The 16215-nt window shown below is 42.3% G+C and overlaps 1 protein-coding gene across 8 annotated transcripts in view; it reads right to left on the bottom strand.

Moving 5' to 3' along the window:
• The window catches only part of LOC146820907 (uncharacterized), a 408950-nt gene that overhangs the window by 155687 nt on the left and 237048 nt on the right, over positions 1-16215 (bottom strand). For 3 of the 8 annotated variants that reach the window (XM_085611783.1, XM_085611782.1, XM_085611781.1), the window contains one exon: positions 12866-14728. The exons of the other annotated variants lie outside the window; for them this stretch is intronic. In XM_085611783.1, the coding sequence (XP_085467909.1) occupies positions 13973-14728 (756 nt within the window). In that variant the 3' untranslated portion in view covers positions 12866-13972. Of the gene's footprint in view, positions 1-12865; positions 14729-16215 lie in introns of those variants that run through there. 8 annotated transcript variants of the gene reach the window in all.

A 16215-nucleotide genomic window follows, 5' to 3' on the forward strand; every position in this document is an offset into this window, starting at 1 on the left:
CTTAGACGCTTGTACACGCACTAACAGTCAGTATAGAATAGATTCCGTCCGAGAGACCTTTCCTTTTGGATAATACAGTTCTTTAAACATAAGATATTAGATATGATTTGGGATTAGGTTGACATGACCCCCCAGACTTCTGTCTCCACATGTAGAGCTAAATGTCAAGTCCCCTTCACCCTCTAGTTGCACGTCAATCACACGTCATGCGGCTGCGCACGCATCTCTGCCAAGTATTTCTGCTAACATTGCAGGATTCTTTTATGGATCCACCCACCTGTGACATCATGTTTAATGACGTTTTTAGTTTACGCCTATGTTTACGCCTTTTTTTATTACGTATGTGTAGTATTATCTATATTATCAGCTGTTACGCCTCCTGCATCTGTCTTAATGTAATGCTTTTCATATAAATATCTTTACTTGTCAATAATGTATTGCCTTCCCTTCCTGAACCCTCGTGGTGATGGAATTTGATGCCTATGGTTTGAACCATAATTCCTTGTAAGGAATAAAGCCTTTCAGAACCTCTAATACCACGGATTATGCCTCTTATTTTACTGAGTTATTCTTACTAGACTTTACCGCATGAAAAATAGTACAGGTAATTAAATATTTACCACATAAATTGGCGCCCGAACAGGGACACTTTCTCATCTCACGCGCCGGAGGTGCGTTGCAGGCCCGGTCTCCTGCCACAGCTGGACGGACAAAAACGCGTACCCGCAGGATTTCCTGTATCTCCCTCCGGCCAAGCGGGGGCGACTGAGGCTGCGATCAACACCCAGACGAGGCGGTGAGAAGTGCGAAGTATCCCGACCAGAGCCTAGCTGAGAGAGCAAGATCCGAGGTATACAGAGGCCCACCAGGTTCCGAAGTTCCGAGTCGAGTCAAGTCCAGTCCGGTCCAGTTCAGTTCAGTTCCGAGGCCTTCCGTTCCGTGCTACCCGGTGAGTACCGTTGCTGGGGAGGCAGTTAGACGTGCACATTAATTTGTGCCGGTCAAGACGGGTTTGGGTACACAAATCCGGTCTGCACTGTTTTAGCAGTGTATCTGTACTGTTTAGCAGTATATCTAGTATGTCTTGCATATAATTCAGTATTATCTAGTATTAGTATTATGTCAGTAACTAGTTTTCTATTAGTTATCATCGTTCGATTAAATGTTAAATGTTAAATGTTTTAATACGTTCTACATATTGTGGTGTGAATGATTGTTCATTATTGTGTTTATTGTATTAAGTGTGTTGAAGATTAAGTAATAAGGTCTAAAAATGCCGCTCTTTTCAAAATTAAGACAGATCAAAACCAGAAAAGGGGTACTCGAAGAAGCTGTTCCCATTCCACCTAGGGACACTCCAGGGTACTTTATGTATCATAAGCATGGCCTAGATGCCGTATTATTTCTTGATTTATGGGTGGACTACACCAAAGATTTACCAGAAAGTCAGAGATGGCCCGCAGCTGGGACCTGGGATGCAGATTGCATCATGAGAGTAGAAGAAGAATTATGGAAAAAGAAAGCCAGAAGGTCACAGAAAGATGCCATTGAATTATGGCGTAAAGAATCATATAGACGTACAGAAAAGACGCTCAGACAGGAAGAGAAAAGTAGGGAGAATTCGAATAAAGCCCGAGAAAATATATTAATTGAGGAAGGTACCCGAATAAAAACAGAACAAGTAGACAGACAAAGAAACACCCTTATGAATGGTATGTATCCTCTTCTGGCCGAAGGGTTACCTCAGGCCACCCCGGAAATACCGAAAGACTTGACACCTCCATTACTCCCGATAAAAGCACATCCCAAAACAGCAAAAGACGTTTTCCTTTCTTCCTATTTAGATGATGTAGCTCCTGAATATGCTAATGCTCCGCCACACACGCCGCCCACCGATGGTGCTCAACGCCAAGATCATCCGTCTGTATCCCCGCAACAACAAACTCCTACGCACATTCCCACAGGTCCCTCTGTTTCTACCGCTTTTCCTACATCTACAGTTTCTATCTTACATCCAACAAATCCTTTCGTGCATAGCACCTCAGACGGTGCGACAGGAGGTACGACAGAAATTTTTGCCACGCCACCCCGAGGAAATAAATTATCCCTTAGAGATTTAGCATACGAACGTACACCCCAACTAGCAACTTCCGACATGTTTAAAGAGCATCTAGTGGATTGTAGATATGATCCTGTGCCCGGTAGACGGGACGGTATGCTGCTGTCATCACTACGTATACGACGAGCTTCAAGGTATTTAGCGACGTTACCAGGAATGCTGGCACATTTAGACAATATATATCACTTTGTCCAATCAGGGCGAGGCCCTGAAAGTATTGACGAAGCCATAAAATACCAGAAAGTGGATGTACAGAGACAACTGTTACGCTTCTTCATAAACTGTGTGATCAGAAACCAAGACAGGCCTGAGGTAGAGCAGAAGGAAATACAAGTACTTACCAAATGGGGTCAGAATATATCAGAAGGGAAACACGATAAACAGACATGTATAGTAGTTATGTGCCGAAAGATCCGCAAAGAAGTAGAACGAATACATAAAGAAAGATTAGAGACAGACCAACATGAATCAGAGGGAGAGGAGGACGAAGAATCAGAAATGCCCACTGGACGCTTAGAGACAATGGCTTATGTAGGTAAAGGAAGATCTTTTAATAATACCAGATGCTTTAATGATCCGATACATCCGATACGTCCAGAATATAACAGAAATTTTCAAGCCCCTATGTTAAATATAAGGTCTCCTGAACACCTATTCCAAGCTGCTGACAACCTACTCCGAGACCGAAGGGGGTACCATATGCTCGATTCCATGGATGAACAAGAATTGGCCAGGTCAGCAGTACAATGGGCTGACAGTCCCGGCAAATACAGTGAAGATGCACTAGCACACACGTTTCTGAACCTTACCCCATACGAACAGCGTTTAGCTGGTATATACATGATTCAACACCTCCTCATATTATATAAAAGCCAACACTCCGATCCTGGACCCCTACCTGACATATTGACAGAATTACTCACGAATAAATGGAGAGGTTCAGGTACTGATTTAATTAAAGAAATTCTAGAATTTCGAAACCAGTATATAGTTTTCGTATGCCCAGAACATGTTCCAGTTCCCACTATGGGAAGAAAAATGTATCATATAGATAGACAGAATCCCTTACGCGAAGTACACCCAATCAGAGGTGAAGATAATACCTTTAAACGCGTGTTTGTGTACACGCCTATAACTAAAATTGAATTATTAGAAATGAAGAAGGTAGTACCCAGCCATGACAAGGATCCAGCAGGTTTCCACCGTGAGATAAAAGACATGTTACTCATGGGAGAGTATACCTACCCCGACATTATGAAAATATTAAAAGTATTAATGCCTGCCGGTATTTACGAGAAACTCAAGGAAAAGGAATGGGAGGTAGGAGACCAAAAGATAGATTGGACAGCATTAGAAAGCGAAGAAAAGGCCCGAGCTGCAGGATCAGGGCTTGGGGAAAAGACTACAGCACTACCAGGATTACTAGTGCAGGTATTGCCACGTTTATTAACTACGAAAAAGGAGGACTGGGGTGCAATCTCAGCCTGTAAACAAAAGCAAGATGAAGACACTAGTGATTTCTATTCCCGATTTGAAAAATGTTTTGGTATAAATAGTGGCATAAAAGCAAGTAGCGAGTCATATCCACATCTGTTTGTGACAAAATTAGTTGAAAATTCCCTACCGCACGTTAAGAATAGAGTATTGAAATTCGAGAGTACCTGGCAAGGTAACACCCCGTCACAGATGTTACAGATGTTACAATATCACCACAATAGAATTAGAGAAGAACAAGAACATGAACAAAGACGTATGAAAGACACGAAAATGAAAATGCTTGTGGCTCAGTCAGTTCCAGCTGATGGTCATAAAAAGGGTGATTCCGCAGGTCCGGCGAAAGGGGCATGCAACTATTGTAAACAACAAGGTCATTATATACACGATTGTGCAGTTCTGAAACATAATATCGCCACAGGTAAAACCCAGGAAAGACCACGTCCACCTAGACAGGATCAGAACCAACAACAAATCCCTCAGCATGCACAATCTAGGCCAGTTCCGCAACAGGCAGCTCCACAACAGACCGTAGCCACACCACAGCAGCAGCCTATTGCTGCAACACAAGCAACAACACAACAGATGTACCAGTATGCACAAACTGATTATCCCGATTATCAACGATACACATGAAATAGCCTAGAGAGGGAAGTTGGCTTACCCCTTATCGAAGTTCCTGTAGATCAAGAGGGACCTTATGTACATAGTGAACTATTAGGGGAAGACAGAAAGTTTTTACTTGATACAGGGGCAAGCAGAACAACTATACGACGCAGTGAAGTTCCAGGGGCACCCCTCTCAGGCTCACAGAATATTTCCCTTGGATTCTCAGGAAAGCCTATCATTAATGAAGTATCACAACCCCTACCATTTACGGTTGGTCCATTGACACGAACTACAGATTTATTGCTTACTAAATCATGTCCAGAAAACTTGTTAGGTATAAAAACATTGAAAGCTCTAGGAGCTATAATATGTTGTTCTCCGGATGGAGTACGATTATTTTTACGTGACTTCAAAGGTCACTACGTGTCCAGAGACATGGATCACCGGCTGCAGAATTTACCTACACATTTATGGGCACAAGGCCCCACTGATGTTGGTTGCATGAACATTACACCATATCGAGTCACACTAAAAACAGGAGTGGTATTACCACGAATGCGACAATACAAGTTACCACCAGATGCTGTTGTGGCTTTACTGCAAATCATTGACAAGCTCATTGCACAAGGAGGGGTTGCGGAAACCGACTCCAATGTATGTAATTCACCGATAATTCCGATTCTTAAAAGAACGGATCCAAAAGCACCACCAGTATATCGATTAGTTATTGATCTGCGCGAATTAAATAAATGTATTGTACCACAATACCCTGTGGTCCCAGATATCTCTTCATTATTAACAGCTATTGATTCAGAAGCAATGTTCTTTACTGTAATTGATCTCAAGAATGCCTTCTTTAGCGTCCCAATAGATCCGGAAAGTCAATATTTGTCCGGATTCAGTTTAAATGGGCGAAGTTTTAAATTCACACGCGCACCTCAAGGATTCACAGAAAGCCCCAGCATCTATAGCCAAGCACTGAAACGAGAACTTGACAGTATCCACATGCCGGTTAACACTGCCTTGCTTCAATATGTCGATGATCTGCTGATCACCGCCCGAAGCGAACCTGAATGTGAAAAAGCATCACTGATGGTTTTACAGTTTCTAGCCAAAAAGGGGCACAAGGTGTCCCCTTCTAAGCTGCAATTCTGTGTCCAGCAAGTTGTTTACCTTGGGCACTCGCTGTCCAAGGAGGGAAGACAGCTTACACCCGACCGCATCCAGTTAATTGCTAACATGCCACCACCTAAGACACAAAAGGAGGTGCGGGCTTTTATAGGTCTCACTTCATACTGTAGGCAGTGGATCCCTCAATATGCATTTCTAGCAAAACCACTCATTCAGCTGCCAACACAGGAGGCAGCCACATCGACTGTCCTCCCTTGGACTCAAGAACATACACAAACCTTTGAAAGCTTAAAGAAAGCTTTATGCCAAGCACCTGTTTTAGCAACACCATGTTACAGTAAGTCTTTTACACTCTTTGTTACAGAACGCGAAGGTACTGCCTTGTCAGTACTCACTCAGGAACAAGCAGGATCACACAAACCATGTGCTTATTTTTCTAGTACATTAGATCCCGTAGCTCAGGCTCTTCCTGCGTGCCTGAAATCAGTGGCAGCAACAGCTTTAGCAATCAGACAAAGCGATGCCATAGTGTTAGGACATCAATTGACAGTACAAGTACCACACGCAGTAGAGGTTCTCTTGAACCGCACACAAACACAACACTTGACTATAGCAAGACTCACCGGTTATGAATTAACATTGTTTCAGCCACACATAGAAATCAGACGTTGTAATACATTAAATCCTGCCACACTTTTGCCAGTGAACGGAACAGATCCATTAGCACATGATTGTATTGAAGTCATTACCATCACGACGAAACCCAGACAAGATTTGACAGATATCCCTTTATCAGATCCGGACCTAACATTGTATGTAGATGGTTCATGTATGAGAACAAGTACAGGAGAGTTAGTGGCCGCCTACGCAGTCACAACAGACACTGAAGTCGTTGAAACAAATTGTATTAACACTTTGTCAGCTCAAGCAGCAGAGCTCATCGCTCTGACACAAGCCTGTATTCAAGCAAAAAATAAGAAAGTCAACATATACACAGATTCACGTTATGCATTCGGAGTCGTCCATGACTTCGGCGTACTGTGGCAAGAGAGAGGTTATTTAACTTCTCACGGTGCCCACATCCAACACGGACCCCTCATTCAAGCCTTATTAGACGCAATTCATCTACCTTTTGCAATATCGATTATGAAATGCAAAGCCCATACAAAAGTTACCGACATCATTTCTCAGGGTAACGACCTAGCTGACAGAACAGCTAAACAGACTGCTCAGAGTCAGACTCATACAACTGACACGACAAAGACAATAGTCCCGACACCAACACATTGCATGACAGTTAAGGATCCCGCCCTTGACGTAATTGACATACAGACACATGCTACACCAGAAGAAATAAAGAAATGGACGGAATTAGGAGGGATCCAAACGGATCAAGGATGGATGACGAAGGGAAAATCTATATGGTTTCTTCCCGACTCCATGGTTCAAGTCATCATTAACACAATACATAGTCCAGCACACCTAGGAGAAAAAGCTATGCTAGACAGCATTCAACACATTTGGTTCAACAAACACTTGCGAGCAGTAGCCAAACAGAAAGTACGTACTTGTATGATATGCTGTCAGTTTAATCCAGGTAAAAGCATTCCCGTAGAGCAGGGTGGATTTCAACCTCCCGATCACGCTTTTGAAGTCCTCCAGATGGATTATATCCAGATGGAACGATGTCGAGGATTCAAATATGTTCTCGTAGTTGTCTGTGCTCTTTCCCGTTGGACAGAAGCCTACCCGGTTTCAGATTACACTGCCCCGACTACTGCCAAACAGTTAGTTCGAGAATACTTCCCACGATACGGTTTACCACGTGTTGTATACTCAGATAACGGCCAGCCATTCTCATCCGAACTAATGAAACACGTTTCACTTCTGTTAGGTTACCAATGGAAATTCCACTGTGTCCGACATCCCGAGGCAGCAGGTCTCGTGGAACGTCATAATCAAACTCTGAAAATTAGATTGTCCAAAATATGTAGAGAAAAAGGTGTCGATTGGATAGTAGCCTTACCAGTTGCGCTCTTTTACATGAGAATGGTAGCACATTCTCGAACAGGGCTATCCCCTTATGAGGTGATCTTCGGTAGACCACCAAATATGTGGGGGACGCCTATACCTCGTAAAATCACTGATGTTGACTGTAATATGCTGACAGATTACCTGGCTTCCTTGATGTCTGCACTACAATCTTGTCGTTCACAGGTAGCTGCAGCTTTTCCCGATAACACTGAGGTGAAGCCCCACGACGTGGTTCCAGGTGACCTGGTTCTTGTGAGGAATTTCGACCGGAAGACCCAGCTGGAGCCCAGGTGGCAGTCGCCCAAGCTCGTCTTGCTGACTACAAGGACAGCCGTGAAGATTGAGGGACGTAAAGGGTGGTTGCACTCGAGCCATATCAAGAAATTTTATGGACTACCGTCCGATGTGAACACTCAGCCCTGCATTCCCTCACAGACAGACTCAAAGCTCCCCTTGGTTGAAAGGTCGGAGAACGAACTCTATAAACTGAAACTAAGGTCTAGCAAGTCAGACAATTTGATTGTTTAAGTCCTCTCCAAGGTGAATCGGTTGAATTTGTCTCTGACATGTATCCTCTGGACCGAAATAGAGAGAAAAATAGACAGATACAGCTTAAAAAACATGCGTACTGTAAATCGCTTCGTAGTCACTGCATAATGACATTATTAATTTTGTTTTTTCTAAGTCTTCTGATCATCATTTCTAGTATATTGCTACATATGTATTACCCTATTTCTAAGCGTGCTTACAATGCTACTGCTGAACATTCTTTTAGCGAACTACCTCCGCATGAGTTGTCTTATAGATTTGCGCTGCGCAACAACACTTTTATTAGTATGTTACATCATTCCCATCAGACCAGCAATGCTACCAATTGTTGGATATGTGGCCGACTCCCTCCCTATCAGAACTATAAAGGAGTTTTGCCTCTCTTTCCGTATCCGTTCACACACAATGGCTCCTGTGGAGCATGGTTTAGTTTGATTAATTCCCTAGATTCAAATTCCGTAGTTTATCAAGACAACTGGGTATGGGGAAACCTGAACCCAGTTTTGCTTAAAGTCTGCTACCCTAACAAGGAGGGACTTCCCAAAAGAACAGGAACTGATCTAGAAAATGAAGTATATGGATTAGGTAACTTTACACTTAACCTCATGATTCTGAATGTTGAATCCGAAGCTACACCAATCTTGCCCGCTATGTCACTATTTCCAGTTAAAGGTGAATTATGTGTAAGAAAGAATGGTTCCATACACCTGGGCCATAGTAAATGTACCACTGTGCTAAAATTCAGTGATCAAGGCAAGTCTACATTCAGAGCTTCTCGTCATTCCTACTTCATATGTGGCCAGACTGCATATATACGTTTACCTCTAGATTGGGATGGTACCTGTTACATAGCATTCCTTCTGCCACCTGTTTTCCTAGCCCCTCCTGACTATCACAGAAATACCCATTTAGTACACAATAGACAGCAGAGAGATCTCCCGATTGTCGATTACACTGAAACAGCATGGGAGCAATACACAGATTTCAATAAAGGTTTCTTTCCCTATATAGGTACAGTCACTAATAGTAAACTGATACGTAGATTAACTAGAACCCTTGAAGCAGTAGTGAATGAGACTACTTCCGCCCTAGGCAACTTAACAGAGGAGCAGTCTGCGATGCGGATTGTTGTGCTTCAAAATCGTCTTGTCCTTGACGTCATCCTGGCCGATAGGGGCGGAGCTTGTAGGGTCATCGGATCAAGTTGCTGTGTTTTCATACCAGAAAACTCGCCGTCAGTATATAAAGCCATAACTCGCCTTCATAAAATTATAAGCCAGATACACCAGAGTCCAGGCACCTGGACTTGGTCCGGTTGGTTCTGGAGCGTGTTGTCAGCCTGGGGATGGAGGATTCTATCCTTCCTAGGTATTGGCTTTCTCATACTATTCAGTTGCTGCTTATGTCTACAATGTGGGCCAGCGATTTGTGGTCTGTGTGCCACATCGTGTATCCCGCCTTCAAGTTTTCGTTCAAGATCCCGGAAGAAGAAAGAAGAACAAATGATGCTATATGAACAGATTGATGGATTGATGAAGATCGATATCTCCTGAGGGTCCGTAGGGGACAAGGAGGGAATGAGGAAATATGAATTTTATGATCAGTTATGTCCCCTATCTTAGACCCCAACGGCTCCATGTACATGCTACAAGTACATATATGTTCCCTCCAGTTCCAGTTATGAAGACGTAAATACATGTGCGTCCACCGTCAACATGTCCTCTTTCAGATCCGCCATGAATGAGTCGGATATTCCGTTCCTAAGTATGAAAGGCCACCGACTTTATGTGGTTCGCTTTCCATGTTTTACAGTTCAGGCGAGTAGGCCCTGGATTCTGCCATCAAGCCTTTTCCTGCCTTCTGCCTCTGAAAGCTCCAGTCCGAGCCCGCATCTGTATCCATGAACTTTGTCCTACTCCCTGCGTGGCTAACGGTGCCTGATCCGGCTTGTTGCCTGCCAAAAACTGTATTTCACCTTCAAGATTATCTGCTCCGCCCCTCATCCGATGCATTCCTGTCTAGTAGTTTAGGTAAACATTCTTCCAGCTACCGAGCAAAGGGCCAGGCCTCACTGTCCTCATGCAAGTAATTCCTAGCCCCTGTTACTATGGAGGATTCCTGCCCCCTCGCATCTCATGTAGACACTTAGACGCTTGTACACGCACTAACAGTCAGTATAGAATAGATTCCGTCCGAGAGACCTTTCCTTTTGGATAATACAGTTCTTTAAACATAAGATATTAGATATGATTTGGGATTAGGTTGACATGACCCCCCAGACTTCTGTCTCCACATGTAGAGCTAAATGTCAAGTCCCCTTCACCCTTTAGTTGCACGTCAATCACACGTCATGCGGCTGCGCACGCATCTCTGCCAAGTATTTCTGCTAACATTGCAGGATTCTTTTATGGATCCACCCACCTGTGACATCATGTTTAATGACGTTTTTAGTTTACGCCTATGTTTACGCCTTTTTTTATTACGTATGTGTAGTATTATCTATATTATCAGCTGTTACGCCTCCTGCATCTGTCTTAATGTAATGCTTTTCATATAAATATCTTTACTTGTCAATAATGTATTGCCTTCCCTTCCTGAACCCTCGTGGTGATGGAATTTGATGCCTATGGTTCGAACCATAATTCCTTGTAAGGAATAAAGCCTTTCAGAACCTCTAATACCACGGATTCTGCCTCTTATTTTTACTGAGTTATTCTTACTAGACTTTACCGCATGAAAAATAGTACAGGTAATTAAATATTTACCACAGCTGTTATAAGAATTATAATTTAGCATCCCTGCATACGAGTTCTGATGGGGGCAGATTGACTACTGAGTTCCTCCAGATTAAAGTAGAGTATAAAAGAGAGGAATTCCTAGACCTAATATTCCCTGCACTAGCACGAAAATTGTATATGCAACTTAGGCTAGGTACTCTCCCGCTTAGAGTGTTTTCTAGCAAGTGGGATAAAACTACGAGCAAGGAGTGCCCTGCCTGTGGTTCTCATTTGGAAAACGAAATTCATATTTTCTTTATTTGCCCAGCATATCAGGGTCCACGCAAGCACTGGCTAATTCCAATCTGTAGAAACTTAGGGTTTCGCCAGTGTGCACATGCACTTAGGGTGTTAAAAAAGGATACCCACCCCCCCCATAATTTTTGCTGTCTCCCGCTTTTTAAATGCAATGTGGCACATACTGAGGAAATTGATTACGGAACCCAGTGCTGTACACGAGTTTCTTGCTCTAAATTAATATAACGCTCGATAATGAATTTCAAGTTTAATCCTTGTTTTAATTGACGTATAGTATTGTATGTATATGTAAAGTTGTATATGTAACGTATTTTAAATGCTATTTTTATTCATTAATTTAAATTTTGTATTACATGTTTTTTATGAACTTTTATGGTCCTTGGTGGCCGAAATAAAGTTATCGAACGAACAAACTTTGACCAAGTTGTCTAATCTGGCCGATATGCTAATACCGAGATATGTGTCCAACTACCCGGTTATCTATCATCTCAATTTTATCATTAAGGACCACCTGTGTCTTGTCTCTATTCAGAGCATATCCAGAAATATGCCCGAAGTGCTCAGCCTCATCCTCAATTGCCATTATCGCAGAGTTAGGATCTGATGTAACAAGTGCAATATCGTCTGCATAGGCCAAAGTCTTAGTTGCCCAATTCTGCGACCATATTGCCAGTATTTGCATGTTTTTACTAACCTATGGATAAAAGGATCAATAAAGACCACAAATAAGAGAGGGGAGCAAGGACAGCCCTGCCTAGTTCCACTGAAAATGAAAAATTATTCCGAGAGGGTACCGTTCACCATTACTGCCGCTGATGGTTCAACATATAAAGATTAAACCTCTTGAATAAAACCATCCCTAATACCGATTCTAGACATAGTGGTCCATAGATATTGTTAGGAGACCCTATCAAAAGTTTTCTCTGCATCCAATAGGATAAGAGCCATAGGATCTCCTGCAACATTGGTGACATCAAACAGTGCAATAACTCTCTGGATATGGTCTATTGTGGACCTCCCGGGAACAGACCTGTGCTGGTGCACCAAAATAACCTTATGTATTATTGGTGCATGTCAACTGGCCATTAGCTTTGAATAGATTTATGAGTCACCATTTATCAGGGTGATCAGACAATAAGAACCAAATTCTAAGGAAGATTTATTCTTTTCCTTTCAAAAAACACAATTTTAGCTAGAGACCATGAGGCAGGGTGTCGTCCACCAGTAAAAATATGTGAAAATTATTCATTTATGACTCCTTTTAGCTGGCAGGAAAAAGTGGGAAAAAAACGGGAAAAGTGGGGTAAAATTCAGTCGGGATACCATCCATACTGGCTGCTTTCTCTCTTCCTAAGCTATTGAAGGACAGTAAGATCTCAGCCCACTGAGGTGAACTATTGAAGCTTTTCTGATCTTCTTTTAAACATTTTGAATGTGGGACTGCGTCAAGATATTCCTTGATATCACTCTGTTCAATTTCGGAATCAGTCGGATTATATTATATATATAACTGCCAATCTGTTCACTAAATTTATACACTGTTTCTTTTTGAGTTATTAATTTACTCATTGCCTTATCCACCAGTATGTAAACAATGGCGGCATTAGCAATCGCCAACCTTCGTTGTTCTGCCTCCAAATCCCATCCCTCATGCATAGCCCTTATCAAACCCTCTTCAGCCACCCTCAAATTACCCTGAAGGGCCTTCATTGTTTGCCTGGCACATTTGTTAAAATTGAAAAAGAGTACCGCAGTGTTTTCCCGCAATCCCTGCTTTCAGGGCATCTCACACCACCTTGATTGATGTACTTCCTACTTTATCCCCCAGGAACACGGGGATCCATTGTCTCATATGCGTGCACTATTCTACATTTAGCAGCAGCGATCTCTTGAATGTCCACGATCCTAAGTTTAGATTGGATAACTCCACTTCTACGTCAAGGACCAACGAGTTATGATCTAATAACACCCATGGCAGCTTCTCTTTATAGCATTTCAAGCTTAATGTATTAGAGACAAACATGTAGTCCAAAATGGCATGCGTCATATGCGGATTAGAGAAATACATGAACTCTGGATCATTCGGTTTTAACAAATGCCAACAATCAATCAAACCGTGGGCCTGACATAAATTCCTTAGCACCTGAAACACTTTTGGTTTCCTACCCGTATTTCTCCATCCTGCCTACAATGACAAGTCACAGTGTAAGTTGATACTGCAATATCTGCTTAAAATAAGTGGGAGTGGCCAATGAGCAAGTTCACTGGAGATAGTATCAAGCACGCCCGGGTCATCAATACTACACTCATATAATGTGCATAGTGTCAATTTCTTACCCATACTAAATTGACACTCCGTAATAGCCCAATAGCCAAACTTGTCAGAGCATGACCACGTGAATTGAATCCCATCTCCTTTGGCTAATATCGCTACCCCCCGAACCCTGGCCCCCTGTGTTGTTGCACTAATCAACCTATACCCCAGTGATTTTAAAACATGCAATTGTGACCCATCAATATGTGTCTCCTGGAGGCAAATAATAGTTGCACCAAACAATTGTAACCCCGCCTGAACCCTCTGCCTTTTCTTGATGTGGTTAAAACCACAGATATTAATAGTTGCCACTCTAAGTCTGCGCATGCATACTTATAGCATCAACCTGGCTCTGGCACCACAAAACTACACAGCAATTCCACCAAGCCAAACCCCATTGTTCTTAACTAATGTGATAAATGTAAAAGAAAATGCTAGTAAACCCTTCCCCTTTAATACCCTTCTAAGGAACCCTTACTCCTACCCTTCCCCCACCCACCACCACAACCTGGGCAACTAGGCTCAGCCATGAGCCTGCGTTAGGATGTCTGAATCACTCCTCCTCTCCTTCCACCTCTCTCCCCCCTCTGTTCATGCAACTATACATATAGCAAACACTGCTCTCCCATAAAGGGAAATCTCCAGTCTATATCCCACACATTTCCGCACTAATTGCATACTTATTTTTTACCACCAAGGACGCCTGCTAAATATATCATCCAGAAGCTTCTGGGCTTGAATTTCAGAAGTGAAGCTAAAATTCTGGCTGTGATAGACTACTTTCAACCTAGCCGGATTTTGCAAAAATACCACGGCTCCTGCTGACTGTAAAGGTGTTATAAGCAGTGTAAGCCACCATCTCCTCTCAATGGTAGTATGTGCATAATTTGGTTTGACAAAAAAGGAGAATTCCTCAAAGCTTCTTTTAGCATTAGGTCTGGCTAAGTCATACACAGCCTGGCGTAGCAAAAAATTACCAAAGTAAACCAATAAGGCACGGGGTAAAGCCAGCACACTAGCTGAGTGTCTTGATAGCGATAAAGAAAATCGATGAACATGTTGAACTTCATTGTCCCAGTCCCACGAGGGAAGTTCGGGCAGGGAACCCTTCAGCATATTGATTACAAATTTCCTTATTTCTTTGCCCTCACAACTTTCCAGGACCCATAGTCGTCTTAAATTATTACAACACTGCTGGTTCTCATAATCCTCAAGTTTCCACATGACATCTTTCAGGGTACCCTCCTGCAATGTAGCCTGCACCTTCAGCATTTCAACTGTATTTTCCAGTGCTTCAGTACGTGTTTCTACCATATTTAGTCTCTCTGAGATATCACTGCAAATTTTCCCAATCTTCTGTTTGGGATCCTTGGAGTTTTTTTTAAGCCAATCGTGCTTGTCGATTGTAGGACTTGACAACATCTTGAAATGATTGCAGGGAATCTAGGATTAAAGATAGAGAAGGTTCAGCCAACTTTTCCTCATTTGATTGCTCCGCCTCCCCTCGATTCTCAATTGATAACTTCTCTTTCCCATTTGTATCTTCAGAGGGAAGTAGTTGTATAGTTGAGTAATCCCAGTACAATTCCTCCCAAGCCTCATTATCACTGGTCTCTCTACCACCACCTGTTTTTTTCTTATGAGCCTTTTGTCAGGAATTCCCACCACACAAATCATTGTTTATCCTGCGTTATTTGCAAACACCCGTATGGTGGAAAACTTAATCATATTGCAATACTCCAACAAAAATTGCCTTAATTAAAACCTGTGTCTTTTGTTATGTTTTAGTTTTCTATTTGTTTTGGCCAATGCTTATTGTCTATAGTAATCCTTTGTCAATGTTTGTTGAAGTGTATGTATCAATGCTTGTTGTGTTTATTAAGCAGTGACACTTGTATTAAAATGAGGGCTGCTCTTGGCAGTTGACAACATGAGCACACACCCGGACACCTGTATTAAAATGAGGGCTGCTCTTGGCAGTTGAGAACATGAGCACACACCCGGCGACGCCCAAGATCCTGACTATAAATAGCCCAGGGTTTCTGTCACTCATTGCTTGGCTTTCTGTTTTCCCATCAAAGAAGGATTCCTCTCTGCGCGTCATCAAGGAGAGCAACATCAAGGATTAGAGCCTCGCCGTGTCAACATCACGTGACCACGTCTTCAGGAAAAGCTCTCTGTCTTCGAGCTGGCTCAGACGGAGTGTAGGATCTTTCAGAAAACCAGATCACGTGTGCAGGGCAAATCGGACATCGCGTGAAAGAGCTAACTGTTCTTGTCATGCAAATTCATTTGGTTTATTTGTCATGTCTGAAAGAACAAGCTTATGTGTTTTAACTCATAGATCTTTGGGTAATTTGTCACTAGTTGATTTGTTTGTTCGAAATAGCAAAAATTATTATGATGCTGATGTTTTTAGCAGGTACTTGTTGTTCGCGCTTTGAGCAGTTAAAAAGTAATCAGTATTCCTGGAACTTCTAAAACACCAACAAGTTGTGTGCACGCGTATTTGGCAGCGTTTGGCCAACGCGATCTTGTGTAATGAGAATTGTTTTATATTTTGACGCATATCATGTTGGGTGCTATTGGGCCCTATTGAGAGCATTTAAAAGCACATCAGACTTTATTTGAATTTTGATTTTCCCAGAGTTTGGGGACCTTAAGCACAGTTGAGCAAGGTGTTATGTGGTTGTTTTTGAAGAGGCATTGTAACGCACAATAAGGTGAGATAATAATGTTTTGAGATAACAAATATTCTAAGTGAATTTGCCTAAAACAGAATACAAGGTCTAATACAATCCTTGTTTATGTTTATAGAAAAACTAAAGTTCCATGCCTTTAATGTTTATGAGAGACAACTTATGCAAAGTAACCTAACACCAAGAAAAGGTAATTTGAATGTAAAAATATTATGGTGTAGAATTGCTTTT

The sequence above is a fragment of the Triturus cristatus genome, chromosome 6 (assembly GCF_964204655.1).
Source record: "Triturus cristatus chromosome 6, aTriCri1.1, whole genome shotgun sequence".
NCBI lineage: Eukaryota > Metazoa > Chordata > Amphibia > Caudata > Salamandridae > Triturus > Triturus cristatus.